This window comes from Canis lupus, chromosome 1 (assembly GCF_048164855.1).
Source record: "Canis lupus baileyi chromosome 1, mCanLup2.hap1, whole genome shotgun sequence".
NCBI classification, from domain to species: Eukaryota; Metazoa; Chordata; class Mammalia; order Carnivora; family Canidae; genus Canis; species Canis lupus.
In genome coordinates, this window is record NC_132838.1 from 68,543,688 (window position 1) to 68,559,008 (window position 15,321).

The 15,321-nt window shown below is 42.4% G+C and overlaps 1 protein-coding gene across 3 annotated transcripts in view; it reads left to right on the forward strand.

Annotated features, from left to right (window-relative positions):
* LAMA2 (laminin subunit alpha 2) overlaps nucleotides 1-15,321 on the forward strand; it is a 583,647-nt gene that overhangs the window by 133,676 nt on the left and 434,650 nt on the right. For all 3 annotated transcript variants that reach the window (XM_072833687.1, XM_072833697.1, XM_072833705.1), the window contains exon 3: nucleotides 6,439-6,551. In XM_072833687.1, the coding sequence (XP_072689788.1) occupies nucleotides 6,439-6,551 (113 nt within the window). The remainder of the gene's footprint in view (nucleotides 1-6,438; nucleotides 6,552-15,321) is intronic.

A 15,321-nucleotide genomic window follows, 5' to 3' on the forward strand; every position in this document is an offset into this window, starting at 1 on the left:
TCATGCCGGAGCTGGAACTCGATCACAGACGTTCTTAATTACCACAAGAGGAGTGTTTCAAGGACAGGTGTCACACAACGCCCTCTTGCTGGCTTCTATGAACGACACTATCTCTCATTCACTTACGTATTTATTCGGCAAGCATTTGAGCACCACTACTAGCAATGCATTGGACTGAAGCATAATGGTAAATCACACGTAGCCCTTGACTTCAGAGACTTAGAGGGGAAAGAGGGGAAGCAGAAAAGTAAATTGAGTGTCGAGGGACACTTACATGAGACAGGTTATTTAACTATCCTTGGGAGAAAGTGGCCCATGGACTGCAAAAATAAGAGTAAGATGGAAAGTATTAGAAAAGAAAAAGCACATAGTCTTAAAGGCATGGAATGGCATGATACATTCAGTTAATTATGAGTGATTTGTATTAACAGGCAAAGAATTTATATGGAGAAGGGGAAGATGGGGTGCAAGAATTCTAGTGATGGAGGTTGGTTTAGAGATACACTCTGGGAAATTATCAAACATATATCGGGGTGGTTAATAATGGAAATAATGGCAATGAGATGAGTTACAATGGGGATAAAACATAATTACATTATTTTAAAATTTGCTTAGTTTCCTTTTCGTTTTAGGTTGGAAAATTTACACAATCTACATTTTTTTAAATCTCAAAAGGAAGTTCGAGGGCATTGTTCATTCTTTATTGGAACTCCTTAAAGGGAAGAATGCACAGTCACCTCTCTATTGTGTAATTTAGAGATGCTGAAAACAGTATTTTATTTGGAGAATTGGGGCTTTTGTTATTAAGATTGATGGTCTTGTGTGTCACAGAATTAAAAAAAAAGTTAAGAAAAATATGATGACCATCAGAAACGTCCCTTGCCTTTTCATGAATCTGGTTATTTCTATGACGTAGATTATTACAATAGGGACATAGGAGTGGGGAGTGATGGGACACATCTATTTGCTTATTTTTATATAGAACAATAAGGGCAAAGGACTAGATCAAAGCCCTGTGGAAATATCAAAAGCTAAGGGAGGCAGGTTAAGTGAAATCTTAGAAGGCAGTAAAGAGAAACAGAATCCAAGGAAGGAAACCAGAAGGTTTGAATACCATGCACATGAGGAAGGAAAGAATTTTCAGGAAGAATGATTAATCCATAATATTAACTGCTTCCAAGATACGGAGTAAGAGAAGCCTACAATAGAGTTTCGTCAACTTTGACAACACGGGATCCATCATGTTAAAGCAGTCGGTGGATTGATGGTAGCAAAGGCCACTGTGCAGAGTTGACAAATGAGACGTAAAGAGGAAAGAAAGGAGCGTGGGAATATTCCCTCAAATATCCTCAATGTGAAAGAGAACGGAGGACTTCGGCAGACAAAGGAACATGTGTGTTTTGAAGGTTTTCACAGAGACCGGAGGCATTTGAGCAAATTTCAGTGCCAAAAGGTGAGGCCAGGAAAGTTGAGGATATAGTTGAGGGTAAAGGTGCGGGTGGTAGTTCTCTAGAGGTAACAACCGGATGAGTCCGGTGGAAAGCCTTAAATGGGGACACACCTATCTTTTAACTGATCAAATCAGTTAAATCAAAATCTGATCAATCTCTCTTCTCTAAGGAAGAGAGAATGAGTAGAGGCAGATGGAAGGAAGTATTTGGGAGGGAATTCTTATTTAATGCTCTTGATTTTTCTCATTAAGATGTGTGTCTGAGTCATCTGCTAAGGAAAGACATACAATTTTGACTAGCCCCTTTCGGGGACTGGGAGAGTTGCTGAGCCACAATCGGAACAAAGTGAGAATTCCATGTGGGGTAAAATGGAAGAATCGAGTGTTTGTACTGGGCCTCATGGCGTTGTACAGAGAAAGTAGAATGGAAGGATAAGGGGGCAAGAGGACTGAAGCAAAGGTCAGAGGAGAAATGAATGGATGGACTATGAGCTTTAGGTGCATTAGGGAAGAAAGCGAAGCCTGATTGGGAGAAATGCCATTGGTTTAGACTTGGAGCCTGGATGATTTCATAGAGGATGTGAGGAAGACTGGAGGCATGGACATGGTGGGGATGGGGTGGGGAATGGGGGCAGGTGGTCGGGAGGCTGTGGACGTGTGCTTAGGATGGGCTCGCAGAGGGCGGGGGGTTACAGTATATAAAATAGTGTGTGTGTGTACACGTGTGTATATGTGTATGTTTGTATATAGATATGAATACACATCTTTATGGTTCCTGCCTACAAGGTCAGTGTTAGGATAAACAAGGGTTGGATGTAGAGAACAATCAAACAAATATTCAAAACTGTAAACTCAGGGCTCATATGCCCCGTAGTACATATTATAAGTGACGTAGGACTTCTGAGAAGGAAAACCTTAGTGGGAACTGAAGTATCAACAGAAGCTTCCGAGAAAGTGGTTGGATGTCGTTGGGCATCCAAAAGCCTCATTGCCTGAAGTAGAGGGAACGGTGTTCTGGAAAGGAGAAACACGAGGGACTGTGGACAGTCACAGAGACAGGATGGAAGGAAGATGCGAAGCCGGGGGTGGACGATGATTGAGTGGAGGCTCTGGGTTGGAAACGTGGATGAGATGCGTTGGCCAAACTGAGTCCAGGAGGGACCCGTCACTTCCCCCTGCAGAGTCTCCGTGTCTCACTGGAAGACGCAGCCACACTGAGGCAGGCCCGCCCCTTCGCTTCACATCGGGACAGAAGTGAACTGTTTTAGTGACCAGGCAAGATGCAGAGGACGTCTGTTTCTGATCTCCTCCCTTTTATATACCTGAAGCATTTTTTAGACTTCGTCCGGATTTACTCTGTGTGCTGGATGTTAAGCTACCAACTTCATTACATCTTGAAGTCCTGTTTTGGAACTAGGAATTTAGAACACACGACACCCCAGGAGAATAAAAATCTGGCAATAAACTGCAGGAATTTATTTTAGGAAAAGTTGGAGCAACAGATGATAAGACTCTACAGATGCATTGACCGGCTCGAATAAATCTGGCAGGTCCCTACTCAATTACGGTACAAAAGGAAGGAACCTTGGGCTTCCTGTTAATAGGTCGTGCTTCCCAATTAAAAACTAGCAGCTTGAAAGATTGACCTCATCCATGAATCCCCCACCAATTTCCTGAGGCCGCTGGCCCTCGGGTTGACTTGCGCAGCTCTCCCTGGTGAGGGTGGTGTAAGTTTCCATCTCATTCTAAGTAAGGGATGTATGCCAACAACTAATCAGTATTCGCAAATTAATTATGATTAAACTTTCATAATGGGGATTATGGTTAATTGTTGATTCATCTCCCAGTCCTCATTTTCGTGACTAATTCTCGTATCAATTTGACCGGAGGTGGCAGGTAGCAAAATTTCCAATTAGAGAGCTTCTCGCAGAATTACCGGAGAGCCACAGATCTGATTTGGAAATGTGGCTGTGTGTGTGTTTTTCTGTCACATATTAAACCCCATGGCCTGTAAAGAAGATTCTGGAGGATGTTTGGGGAATGTTTGCTGTGATATTTATTTTTCTTCAGAAGCAATGCCAGAAATATTTCCTTTATGGTTCTGACGCCTTAATGTGCCAACTTCAGCACCCACTGACACCACGAGGGCATTTATCTGATATTTGGTTTTGCCATGGTATTTGCTGTCATTATAAGGACCTGACACCTTTCTGAGCTTCAACAGGACAAGTGCTAATTATTAAACACGTTCAGCAGTTTCTCTTTTCATTGATGAGATAGGATGACTCCTCTCAGGGGACTGCAAAGGTGATGAGACTAAATGCAAAATGAAATCCATCCAGTTGTTTAGCTGAATTAAACAATTTGTCAATAAAAATAGAAAATTTTTGCCCTGTCCTGTGCTGTCGTATTCCCATAAGTAACTCAAGGACGTAAGCCTGTATGTTTTTAATTGAACAAGTCCTAGTGGTCTGCTGTCACGGAAGTAATAGAGTCTGAAAGTATTCACAGTTTAAAAATGGCAAATGTAGTGTATTTTCAGTTTTGAGTAAAATTTTTTTCTTTTGGGGATGCTTGGGTGGCTCAGCAGTTGAGCCTCTGCCTTCAGCTCAGGGCGTGACCCCGGGGGTCCCGAATCGAGTCTCCCTATGCCTGGGTCTCTGCCTCTCTCTGGGTCTCTCAGGAATAAATGAATACAATCTTTAAATTTTTTTTCTTTTGAAAATGATTTCACTTGATTATGACATTCCTGTTGCATTGAGGACTTCATTTTGCTTGGTTTTGGTTCTTTTCAAATTTTTTATTAAATCCAATTTGGCTCCAATTAAGATTCAGAACCGTGTACATTTTGAACAGATGTAGAGTTTATGTCTATGCATAATGATGGCTGGAATATTAATAGCTGTGAGGCTCCTCTAGTAAGCATGTTAGAGTGCTCATCCAAGGTACAGATCCTGGCCGGCGGAAAAAGGAGAAAATGAGAAATTTCTGAGTTTTTCATGACAACAAAATGAACACACTTTACAGGACTGGTCTTCCTTTTGAAATTACGGTTCTTTACACCTTTCGCTGGTCTCGGATGTTCATTATGGGATGAGAGTGCAGGGTTGGTGACTGGGAGCCAGGGGCCTGTGGGGCCCGGGGACCTGTGCCGGGTGCAGAGCTCGGCTCGGGCCCGTACGCCTCTCGGAAACGCTTTTTTTTTTTTTTTTTAATTCACTTTTCCTGGAAGTTAATCTGGGAAGCCCTGCTGTGACGTGGGACTGCGGTATCCCTATTCCAGGGACTGCGCACACGGTTTAGATGAGCGGCGGTGGTTACCCGGCTCCTTTGCCCCGGGCCAGAGGATGGTCCACGCTGCAGGGGGGGATCCCCAGGCCTTGCCCGGCCGCTCACGGGGTGCCTGCAGACAGGTGGAGGTCCCCAGAGGGTGCCGGGCTCAGCGGCCCAGCACCTGCCTGTGGCCCAGGCCGTGACCCCGGAGCGGGGCGAGTCCAAGGCCAGCGCCCACTGGGGCTGCTCCTCCCTCGGACTGGGTCCCTGCCTCTCTCTCTCTGGGTCTCTCTCTGGGTCCCCCTCTCTCTCTCTCTCTCTCTGGGTCTCTCTGGGTCCCTCTCTCTCTCTCTCTCTCTGTCTCTGGGTCTCTCTGTCTCTGGGTCTCTCTCTCTCTCTCTCTGGGTCTCTCTCTCTCTCTGGGTCTCTCTCTGGGTCTCTCTCTCTGGGTCTCTCTGGGTCTCTCTCTCTCTCTCTGGGTCTCTCTGGGTCTCTCTCTGGGTCTCTCTCTCTGGGTCTCTCTCTGGGTCTCTCTCTGGGTCTCTCTCTCTGGGTCTCTCTCTGGGTCTCTCTCTGGGTCTCTCTCTCTCTGTCTCTGGGTCCCTCTCTCTCTCTCTCTCTCTGTCTCTGGGTCTCTCTGGGTCCCTCTCTCTCTCTCTCTCTCTGGGTCTCTCTCTCTCTCTCTCTCTCTCTCTGGGTTTCTCTGGGTCTCTCTCTCTCTCTCTCTCTCTGGGTCTCTCTGGGTCCCTCTCTCTCTCTCATGGATAAATAAATAAAATCTTGGAACAAACAAGCTGCGAAGGCTGCTACCGCGAAGCCCGGGACCTACAGCACAGAGGAGCCGGCGCCCTGAGCTCCCTGGCATCGGGGCCAGCAGCGGCCGGGTGGGAGGGGAGGGACCTCGGCCTGGAACCGGGAGCACCACCCCTGTCCCTCTGCATCCGGCCTGGGGCGCCTGTGGATGGAGAAGGGAAGGCAAGCCCGGGCCGCCTTACTCTACTCGGAGGACCAGGCCGGGTTTCCTACCCTCCTACCTACCTACCTACTTACCTACCTGCCTCCCTTCCAACCTTCCTCCCTCCCTCCCTCCCTTCCTCCATTCTTTCCTACCTTCCTTCCTTCCTACCTTCCTACCTTTCTTCCTTTTTAAAAAGATGTTACGTAGTTATCCATGAGACCCAGAGAGAGATGCGGAGAAGCAGGCTCCCTGCGGGGAGCCCGACAGGGACTTGATCCCGTAACCTGGGGTCACACCCCGGGCCGAAGGCAGGCGCCGCACCCGAGCCCCCAGGTGCCCCACTTCCAGTACCTTTCAACTACCATGCAGGACTGCAGGTTTTGTTCCCAAAACGGATGCGCACTAGAGGCGCCTGGGCGGCGTGGTCCTGGGCTTGGCATTCTTGCCCCCCACTGACCCCCCCCCCCCAAGGGCAGCCCCATGGCCCCATGCAGCTCGCTCGCTGCACCTGCTGCACCTGCAGCACGGGCGTCGGGGCATCTCCCGCGAGGTCCCGGCCGCCGGGACAGAGTCGGCATTAAATTCCCACTGTTGCAGATATGAGTTGCTCTCTCTTTATATTATTTGGATGTTTGATACTGATGTGATGAGGCTTTCACCTTAGTTTTTACTTTTTTCTTTAGAAGAACAGCTATAAATTCATTATATGACTTTTTTTTTTTTTTTGTCTTTTCACATGTCGCTGCTGATTCGATAGAGAGACACCCAATTACAAATGCCATTGATGGAAAGAACACTTGGTGGCAGAGTCCCAGTATTAAGAATGGAATTGAATACCATTATGTGACAATTACACTGGATTTGCAGCAGGTATAGTGCTCCCCCCTCTTTTTTTAAATCATTTTGCTATTAATGTGATATCCTGGATTTACTTTTAAAATTATATCTTGGATTTACCATTTGTTTAGTTAGTAGTTCTTGGGTGAGAGGATGCTTTTCTTATCTCCCCTCATTACTTTCTTAATACGAGGAACAAAGGGGCCTCTTCCTTTACGATATTACTTAGGAATGTTTGGCATTTACTTCTAAAGCACCACGAAAATGAATTGCCCATGATGCGTTGAGAACTGAACTAGGAGCTGATTCTGTTTTGACGAGTGAGAGTCAATGACGAAAATACAGATCAACAAAATTTTACATAAAGAAAATATATTGGTGCCATTTTTGACTTTTTTTTTTTTTCATTTTTGACTTTTAAAATAAGACGGGGCTCCTGCTCTGCTCGTGGTGTGTGCCTTGAAGGGTTCTTGGATAACAGGGCTCTCGAGTAAATTGCCTCTCATTACTGAGAGTCGAACAAGCTGTGACAGTTGATTCTTAAATTAAACTTGGGCCACTGAACGAGGTAACAAGCCTTGTAGTTGTACAAATTTGACGTTGAAGTTGTTAGAGTTTGTGTGGCAGAGGCCTGGGTGCCTTCGACACTCAATTTCTTTCTCCTTTCTGTTCACAATATTTAGGTCAGGCTCAAGTTATTAATCAAGAATTACCATCCCCTCCCCCCAAGTTCTTTAGGTTTGCAAGTAGGATGGAATCTGGTAAAACGTTCCCATATCTGGCTGTTGTTCCAAATAGAAAAGCTAATTTAATGGACCAAAGGCTGAGACTGCGGGCGTCAACTTAGATGACTTCTGTAACAGTCTATCTCTCATTCCCTGGAATCATGCAGGAATCAGCCACTCCTCCGTGCCCAGTGGGGTCAGAGCAGCAGGGCATTGTGGGGGTTGGTGAGGGCACAATGGCCAAGACAGCTGGTGGCTGATGCCTATATGATGTAGACAGCATGTTTCTACAGGTGGTCATGGTGGACGGAAGCACCAGCCCATGAGGGTCAGTCACATTCTCAGGAGACCAGACAGGCACCAGCCATTTCACATGTGGACGCTATTTGTCATCAACAGGAGTCAACCTCTCCCCCCAACCCCACCTTCAGAGTTTGGGCCCATTTTTTGCCAGGATGTACACATTCAGGAACTACTAATTACTGGCTGATGGGTCTCATAGGAGATCCTCTTTTCACCCATCCAGACAACTCAGGACCTGAGCATCTGGGTGGCAGCAAGGATTTGGGGCTGTGGCTAAGTTGCCAGCTGGCATGGATTTCTGTCTACCCGTAGTAGCAGCTGAATGTCAGCCTTGAGTTAATGATATTTCTCAGGAGGTCTCAGAGCACCATCAGGGGATGACAGAGCAAAGTACAACGCTGATCAATCATGCGTTAGGTCAGGGAAGTCCTGGGCATGATTCCCCTGAGGATCCTACCCTCAAAATGGACTTCATCCCTCTTCTGATAAAGACATCTTGGTCCTTTATCAGTCACTGGGTTTATCCCTCTTCCTTTGATCATGGAAAGTGGGCCCTTCCAAACAGAAGTAAGTTGGCTGTCTGGGGCCTCGCATCATCTTCTGGGACAGGGAATTAATCAACAGTGATGGTTAATTTATCTGGTTTCCTCTCTGCTTATTCTTTAAATTGCACGTGGAATAAGAGTCAGCTATTCATACAATTCACTCAAATTTCTTACATTACTCTTTGATCCCAACACAGTCATATATATGTATTAAACATAGTGGCTTTTTACCTTCTAATTTAAACCTAGATGGTACAATTACAAGTTTCTGTTAATTCACTTCTATCATTATTAATTCAGCAGGTCAGAATCCACTTGAAAGCCCATTTTTCTGGGAAGCCATTTATATGTTCCTGGGTTTGCTTTGTATCTCCCCTCATCCATTCCCATATGACATCTTAAGAGTTATGTGGGTTTGTTTTCCCGTTCTCTCCTCTTCCTATTGAGTTTAATGGCCTTAAGAGGAGGAAATACTCCAGGCATCTTTTATATTCAGTCTTCATAAACAAGTTGTAAGATTCTATTTTATAAGACAAGACTGCCTAACTCTGAGTCTGGAGCACACCCGGTGAAAGTGTTACATCTGCTCCTGTATCCCAGGGTGGCACCCCCTTATGTCCTTGTTTACTTTACCTTTTGCTTCTTTCCGGCAGATGGACCTATTGTGTGGTCAAAAGAAAGGCGGCACAGTTTGCAAAATGCAATAAATCCTTATTTCTACTTGACTCAGGATTTTTAATTTAGTCAGTGTTTTGATGATGTAAAAAGGTAGGTTCCGTGATGTTTCTGTGGTACAACTCCGGCAGGAAGGGGCTTTGAGCCTCTCATTTGGTCTTTAGGCTTTGGAGTAACAATCTGTGGAATGTGTTCCTAGAACTGATTTAGCGAAGGACAGGCGTATTTCAATGCATTGGTAATAGAAAAAATGTGGACATCCTTATTATTTACTTACTTCTCACAAAAATCTTAAAAGGGCAGCTGGAATTATCATCCTTACTTAGTAGTTAAAGAACACTTAGAAAAGTCAAGTGACTTGACCTTCTTTACAAAGCTTATTGTGGATAGGGTTGGGATTTCACCCTAGGGAGTCTGAATCCAGACCCTGAGCTATACCAGTATTTCCTGAACTGGGATCTGAAGACCAGCTTAGGGAGCTCATGAGAATTTTTGGTAAATAATTTTAAGGCCTCCATATGTTGCTTGGATTCTAGAAATACCACACTATGATCTCCTGGCTTCTACGAGAGAGTACAACCAGTATCTGTTTTGTTGTAAGACAGGAGACCAGAGCTCTCATTTTCTAGTGCATTTTCATATGCCTCTAAAATGGCATAACTTCTGCCTTTGTCAACTACAGCATGAAGGATTAATAGGTTATACAGCAGAAAATGAGCAATTACTCTACTGGGAGTCAAGGACAGCAGTTTTGTAATGAATAGGTAAATATCTCTAAGTGTTTTGTTTGTCGTTGATCCATCGAGAGGTTTGGCCATTCCTTTGTTCTCTTTTTTGTTTTGAGCTCTTTGAATTTCAGCCAGGGCCAGTTTTACTTGCTGTTGTTGATACATTCTGGGCTTGTCTGTGAAATACTTTTATTTTATTTTTGTTTATTTATTTACCTATTTATGTTTAAATTCAAATCAGTTAACATACTATATAGTATTGGTTTCAGGAGTAAAATATAGTGATTCATCACATGTGGAACAGCCAGTGCTCATCCCCACAAGCGCCCTCCTTAGTGCCTGTCATCCATTTAGGGCATCCCCCACCCTCCTCCCTCCAACAATCCTCAGTTTGTTCTCTGTAGTTAAGAGTGTCTTATGATTTGCCTCCCTCTCAATGTTTTTATCTCATTTAGTTTTCCTTCTCCTCCCCTATGTTCATCTCTTTTGTTTCTTAAATTCCACATATGAGTGAAGACATGAATTTGTCTTTCTCTGACTTATTTCCTTTGGCACAATGCACTCTAGTTCCGACCACGTTGTTGCAAATGGCAAGAGTTCATTCTTTTCGATGACCATGTTCCATTGTGTGTGTGTAAAACATATCTTCTTTATCCATTCATCAGTCAATGGACATTTGGGCTCTTCCCATAATTTAGCTATTGTTGATAGTGCTTCTATAAACATTGGGGTGCACGTGCCCTTTCAAATCAACATTTTTGTATCCTTTGGCTGTATACCCGTAGTACAATTGCTGGGTTGTGGGGTAGCTCTATTTTTAACTTCCTGAGGAACTTCCATGCTGTTTTCTAGAATGGCTATACCACTTTGCATCCCCACCAGCAGTTCCTCTTTCTCCACATCCTCGCCAACATCTGTTGTTTTCTGAGTTGTTAATTTTAGCCATTCTGACAGGTGTGAGATGGTATCTCATTGCAGTTTTGATTTGAATTTCTCCGATGATGAGTGATGGTGAGCATTTTCTCATGGGTTTGTTGGCCATTTGTATGTCTTCTTTGGGGAAATGTCTGTTCATGTCATCTGCCCATTTCTTCACTGGATTATTTAGCTTTGGGGTATTAATTTTGATGAGTTGTTTACAGATTCTGGTTACTAGCCCTTTATCTGATACATTATTTGCAAATATCTTCTCCCATGGGTTGCTTTTTACTTCTGTTGATAGCTTCCTTCACTGTGCAGAAATTTTTATCCTGATGAAGTCCCAATATTTCATTTTTGCTTTTGTTTCCCTTGCCCCCAGATATGTGTCTAGTGAGAAGTTGCTGCAGCCGAGGTCAAAGAGCTTGCTGGCTGTGTTCTCCTCTAGGATTTTGATGGTTTCCTGTCTCATATTTAGGTCATTCATCCAGTTTGAATTTATTTTTGTGTGTGGTCTAAGAAAGTGGTCCAGTTTCATTCTTCTGCATGTGGCTGCCCAGTTTTCCCAGCCCCATTTCATACTATGTTGAATAACAGTGGTGAGAGTGGGCATCCCTGTCGTGTTCCTGACCTTAAGGGAAAAGCTCTCGATTTTTCCTCGTTGAGGAAGATATTCTCTATAGGTGTTTTCAGTATCGTCTTTATGATGTTGAGGTATGTTCCTTCTATCCCTGCTTTCATGAAGGTTTTTATCAAGAAAGGATGCTTTATTTTGTGAAATGATTTTTCGGCATCTATTGAGAGGATCATATGGTTCTTATCTCTTTTTTTGTATTGATGTGATGTATCACATTGATTGATTTGTGGATATTGAACCACACCTGGAGGCCAAGAAGAAATCCCACTTGATCATGGTGAATAATCCTTTTAATGTACTGTTAGTTTTGATCAGCTATGTCTTGTTGATGATTTTTGCATCCATGTTCATCAGGAATATTGGTCCTTTTTGATGAGATCTTTGTCTGGTTTTGTAATCAAGGTATTGCTGGCCTCATAAAATGCGTCTAGAAGTTTTCCTTCCATTTCTTTTTTTTGAAACAACTTCAGAAGAATAGGTATTAATTTTTCTTTCAATGTTTGGTAGAATTCTCCTGGGAAGCCATATGGCCCTGGACTCTTGTTGGTTGGGAGATTTTTGGTTACTGATTCAGTTTCTTTGCTGGTTATGAGTCTATTCAGATTTTCTATATCTTCCTGTTTCACCTTTACTAGTTTATATGTTTCTAGGAATTTATCCGTTTCTCCCACATTGCCTAGTTTGTCAGCATATTATTGTTCATGGTATTCTCTTATAATTGTGTTTCTGTGGTGTTGGTTGTGCTCTCTCCTCTTTCATTTGTGATTTTATTTATTGGGTACTTTTTTCTTTTTGGTAAATCTGGGATTTACCCAAGCCTTTCAAAGAACCAGTTTCTAATTTTGTTGATCTGTTCTACTGTTTTTATTTTTATATCATTTATTTCTGCTCTAATCTTAATTATTTCCCTTTTGCTATTGGTTTTGGGCTTCATTTACTGTTCTTTTTCCAGTTCCTTTAAGTGTAAGGTTAGGTTGTATATTGGAGACTTCTCTTGCTTCTCGAGGCAGGCCTGTATTACTATATACATCCCTTTTATCACCTCCTTTACTGTATCCCAAAGGTTTTAGACTATCCTTTTTCACTTTCATTTGCTTCCATGTATTTTTTTTTATTTCTTCTTTAATACTTGGTTAACCCATTCATTCTTTAGTAGGATGTTCTTTAAGCTCCATTTATTTGTGGTCTTTCTAAATTTTTTCTTGTGGTTGACTTCAAGTTTCATAGAGTTGTGACCTGAAAATATGCATGGTATAATCTCTCTTTTCATACTGGCCAAGACCTGATTTGTGACCCAGTATGTAATCTATCCTAGAGAATGTTCCATGTGCACTAGAAAAAATGTGTATTTTGCTGCTTTAGAATGAAATGCTCTGAATATATCTGTTAAGTCTATCTGGGTCAGAGTGACATTCAATACCATTATTTCTTTGTTGATCTTTTGCTTTGATTATCTGTCCATTGCTATGAATGGCGTGTTAAAGTCCTTTGCTATTACTGTATTATTATCAATGAGTTTCTTTAAGTTTGTTATTAATTGATTTACAAGTTTGCTCTCAAGTGGGGGCATAAATATTTATAATTGTTAGGTCTTCTTGTTGAATAGACCCCCTTATTATGATATAGTGCCCTTCTTCATCTCTTATTACACTCTTTGTTTTATTTATTTTTTATTTTTTTTAAAAGCAAATGGATAAGATTATCAAATTTTATTTATTTATTTTTTTTAATTTTTATTTATTTATGATAGTCACACAGAGAGAGAGAGAGGCAGAGACACAGGCAGAGGGAGAAGCAGGCTCCATGCACCGGGAGCCCGACGTGGGATTCGATCCCGGGTCTCCAGGATCGCGCCCTGGGCCAAAGGCAGGCGCCAAACCACTGCGCCACCCAGGGATCCCCACTCTTTGTTTTAAAATCTAGTTCATCTGATATAAATATGGCTACTCCAGCTTTCTTTTGATGTCCATTAGTATGATTGATGGTTCTCCACCCCCTCACTTCGATTTAGAAGTATCTTCGTGTTTAAATGAGTCTCTTGTAAGTACCTTATTAATAAATCTTGTTTTTTAATCCATTCTGATACTGTATGTCTTTTGATTGGATCATTGAGTCCATTCACATTCAGAGAAATTATTGATAGATATGAAGCTAGTGCCATTGTATTACCTGTAAAGTCACTTTTCCTGTTGATTATCTCTTTTCCTTTCTTTTTTTTAAAAAAGAAAGATTTTATTTATTTATTCATGAGAATACACAGAGAAGAGAGAAAGAGAGGCAGAGATACAGGCAGAGGGAGAGGGAGAAGCAGGCTCCATGCAGGGAGCCTGACGTGGGACTCCATCCCAGGTCTCTAGGATCACTCCCTGGGCTGAAGGTGGTGCTAAACTGCTGAGCCACCCGGGATGCCCTCTCTGTTCCTTTCTAATCTTCATGGGTTTTTTTGCCTCTCTTTCCTGCTCAAAGGGTCCCCTTTAATGTTTCTTGCAGAGCTGGTTAAGTTTTCATGAACTCCTTTAGTTTTGCTTGTCTTGGAAACTTTATCTCTCCTTCTATTCTGAATGACAGCCTTGCTGGATAAAGTATTCTTGGCTCCATGTTTTCCCCACTTAGTATGTTGAATATTTCATGCCACTCTCTTCTGACCTGCTAATTTTCTGTGGACAGATCTGCTGCTGACCTTTCGTGTTTATTACCCTTTTATGTTTAGGACCTTTTGTCACTAGCTGCTTTCAGAATTCTATCTTTGTATTTTGCAAGTTTCACTATGATATGTCTTAGTGTTGACCTCTTTTTCTTGATTTTTGAGGGGAGTTCTTTGTGCCTCTTGGACTTGAATGCCTGTTTCCTTCCTGAGATTAGGGGTGTTCTCAGCTGTAATTTGTTCAGGTAAAACTTCTGTCCCTTTTTTCCTGCTCTTCTTCTTCTGGGACCTTTATTATGTGGATATTATGGTACTTTGTGGAATCACTGAGTTCCCTAGTCTATATCTGTGATCTAATAGTTTCCTTTTCTTCTTCTTTTCTGCTTCATTATTTTCCACAATTTTACTTTCTGTATCATATATTTGTTCATCTGCTTCTCTCATCCTTGTTGTAATAACATCCAGTTGATTTTTGTCTCAGTTACAGCATCTTTTTTATTTCAGCCTGACTCATTTTTAGGTCTTTTATCTCTGCAGCCAAGGTTTCTCTGGGGTCTTCTATGCTTATTTCAAGCTCAGCTCGTATTCTTATGACTGTTATTATAAATTCTTGTTCAGGTATACTGCTTATATCTGTTTTGAGCAAATCCCTGGCTGTGATTTCTTCTTGATCTTTCTTTTGGAAAGAATTCCTCCATCTTATCATTATGTCTAGGTTTTTGCCTTTTGTGTGTTATGAGAGCTTGTTACATTTCTTGCTTCTGAGAGTAATACTATATTAAGAAGGGGTCCTACATTGTTCGGAGCCTGACACTTCGGCAAGTGTTTCTGGTATATTCTGTGTGCACTCTGCTGTTGTGTTTTGGCTGCTCTTTCCCACAGGTCAGTCCTCTGCAGAATTCCTCCTTGCTTGCAGTGGAGAATATTTCCTCTGACCTTGTATATTATAGTGACCTACTTACCACTTATACAAGAAAAAATTCTGGAAAGAAAGCATGGTGGCCAACTTGTCTTTGTATCCATCCCTGGTCTTAGCAGAGTGCCTCCCATAGAAAAAGTATTGCATAACTCTTTGTTAGCTAAATCAATGAGTGAGCTGAGAGACCTTTAACTAGGTGTACTTTGATTTATTTAAGATAAGCCTACTTAAAAAGAAGAAGAAGCTTGATCTGAGAAAAGGAAAAGGAATGAAAAAACAGACAAAAATCTCTGATTCCAAAGAAAAAGAAAGAAGAAAAAAAAAAAAAGCCTAATCCAAAAAATGAGAAAATGAAGCAAACAAACCAATTAGTGAGCAAAAAACTCTAAGCTCATTCCTAAGAAAAAAGAAAAAAGTAAAATAAATTGTAAAAAATAATAGAATACAAAATATAAATAAAAAAAGAAGGGAAGAAAGCTGGTCATATTTCCACTAGAACTGAAGCTGAAGCTTTGGGGCGCTCTGCGATCAATAGACATGGTACATGCAGGGGTGCGTGTGTTGGTCTTCTGTGGAAGAGGACTCTGCACTGGCCCGTAGTCAGACTGCCCTGGTAAAGATGCCCCCAGTGGGCACAGGGGGGTGGAGTTTGGTATAAGCGACTCCGCCTTCCTTGGAGGTGCTGTGCTTCTCTCTGAATTCCAGCCAT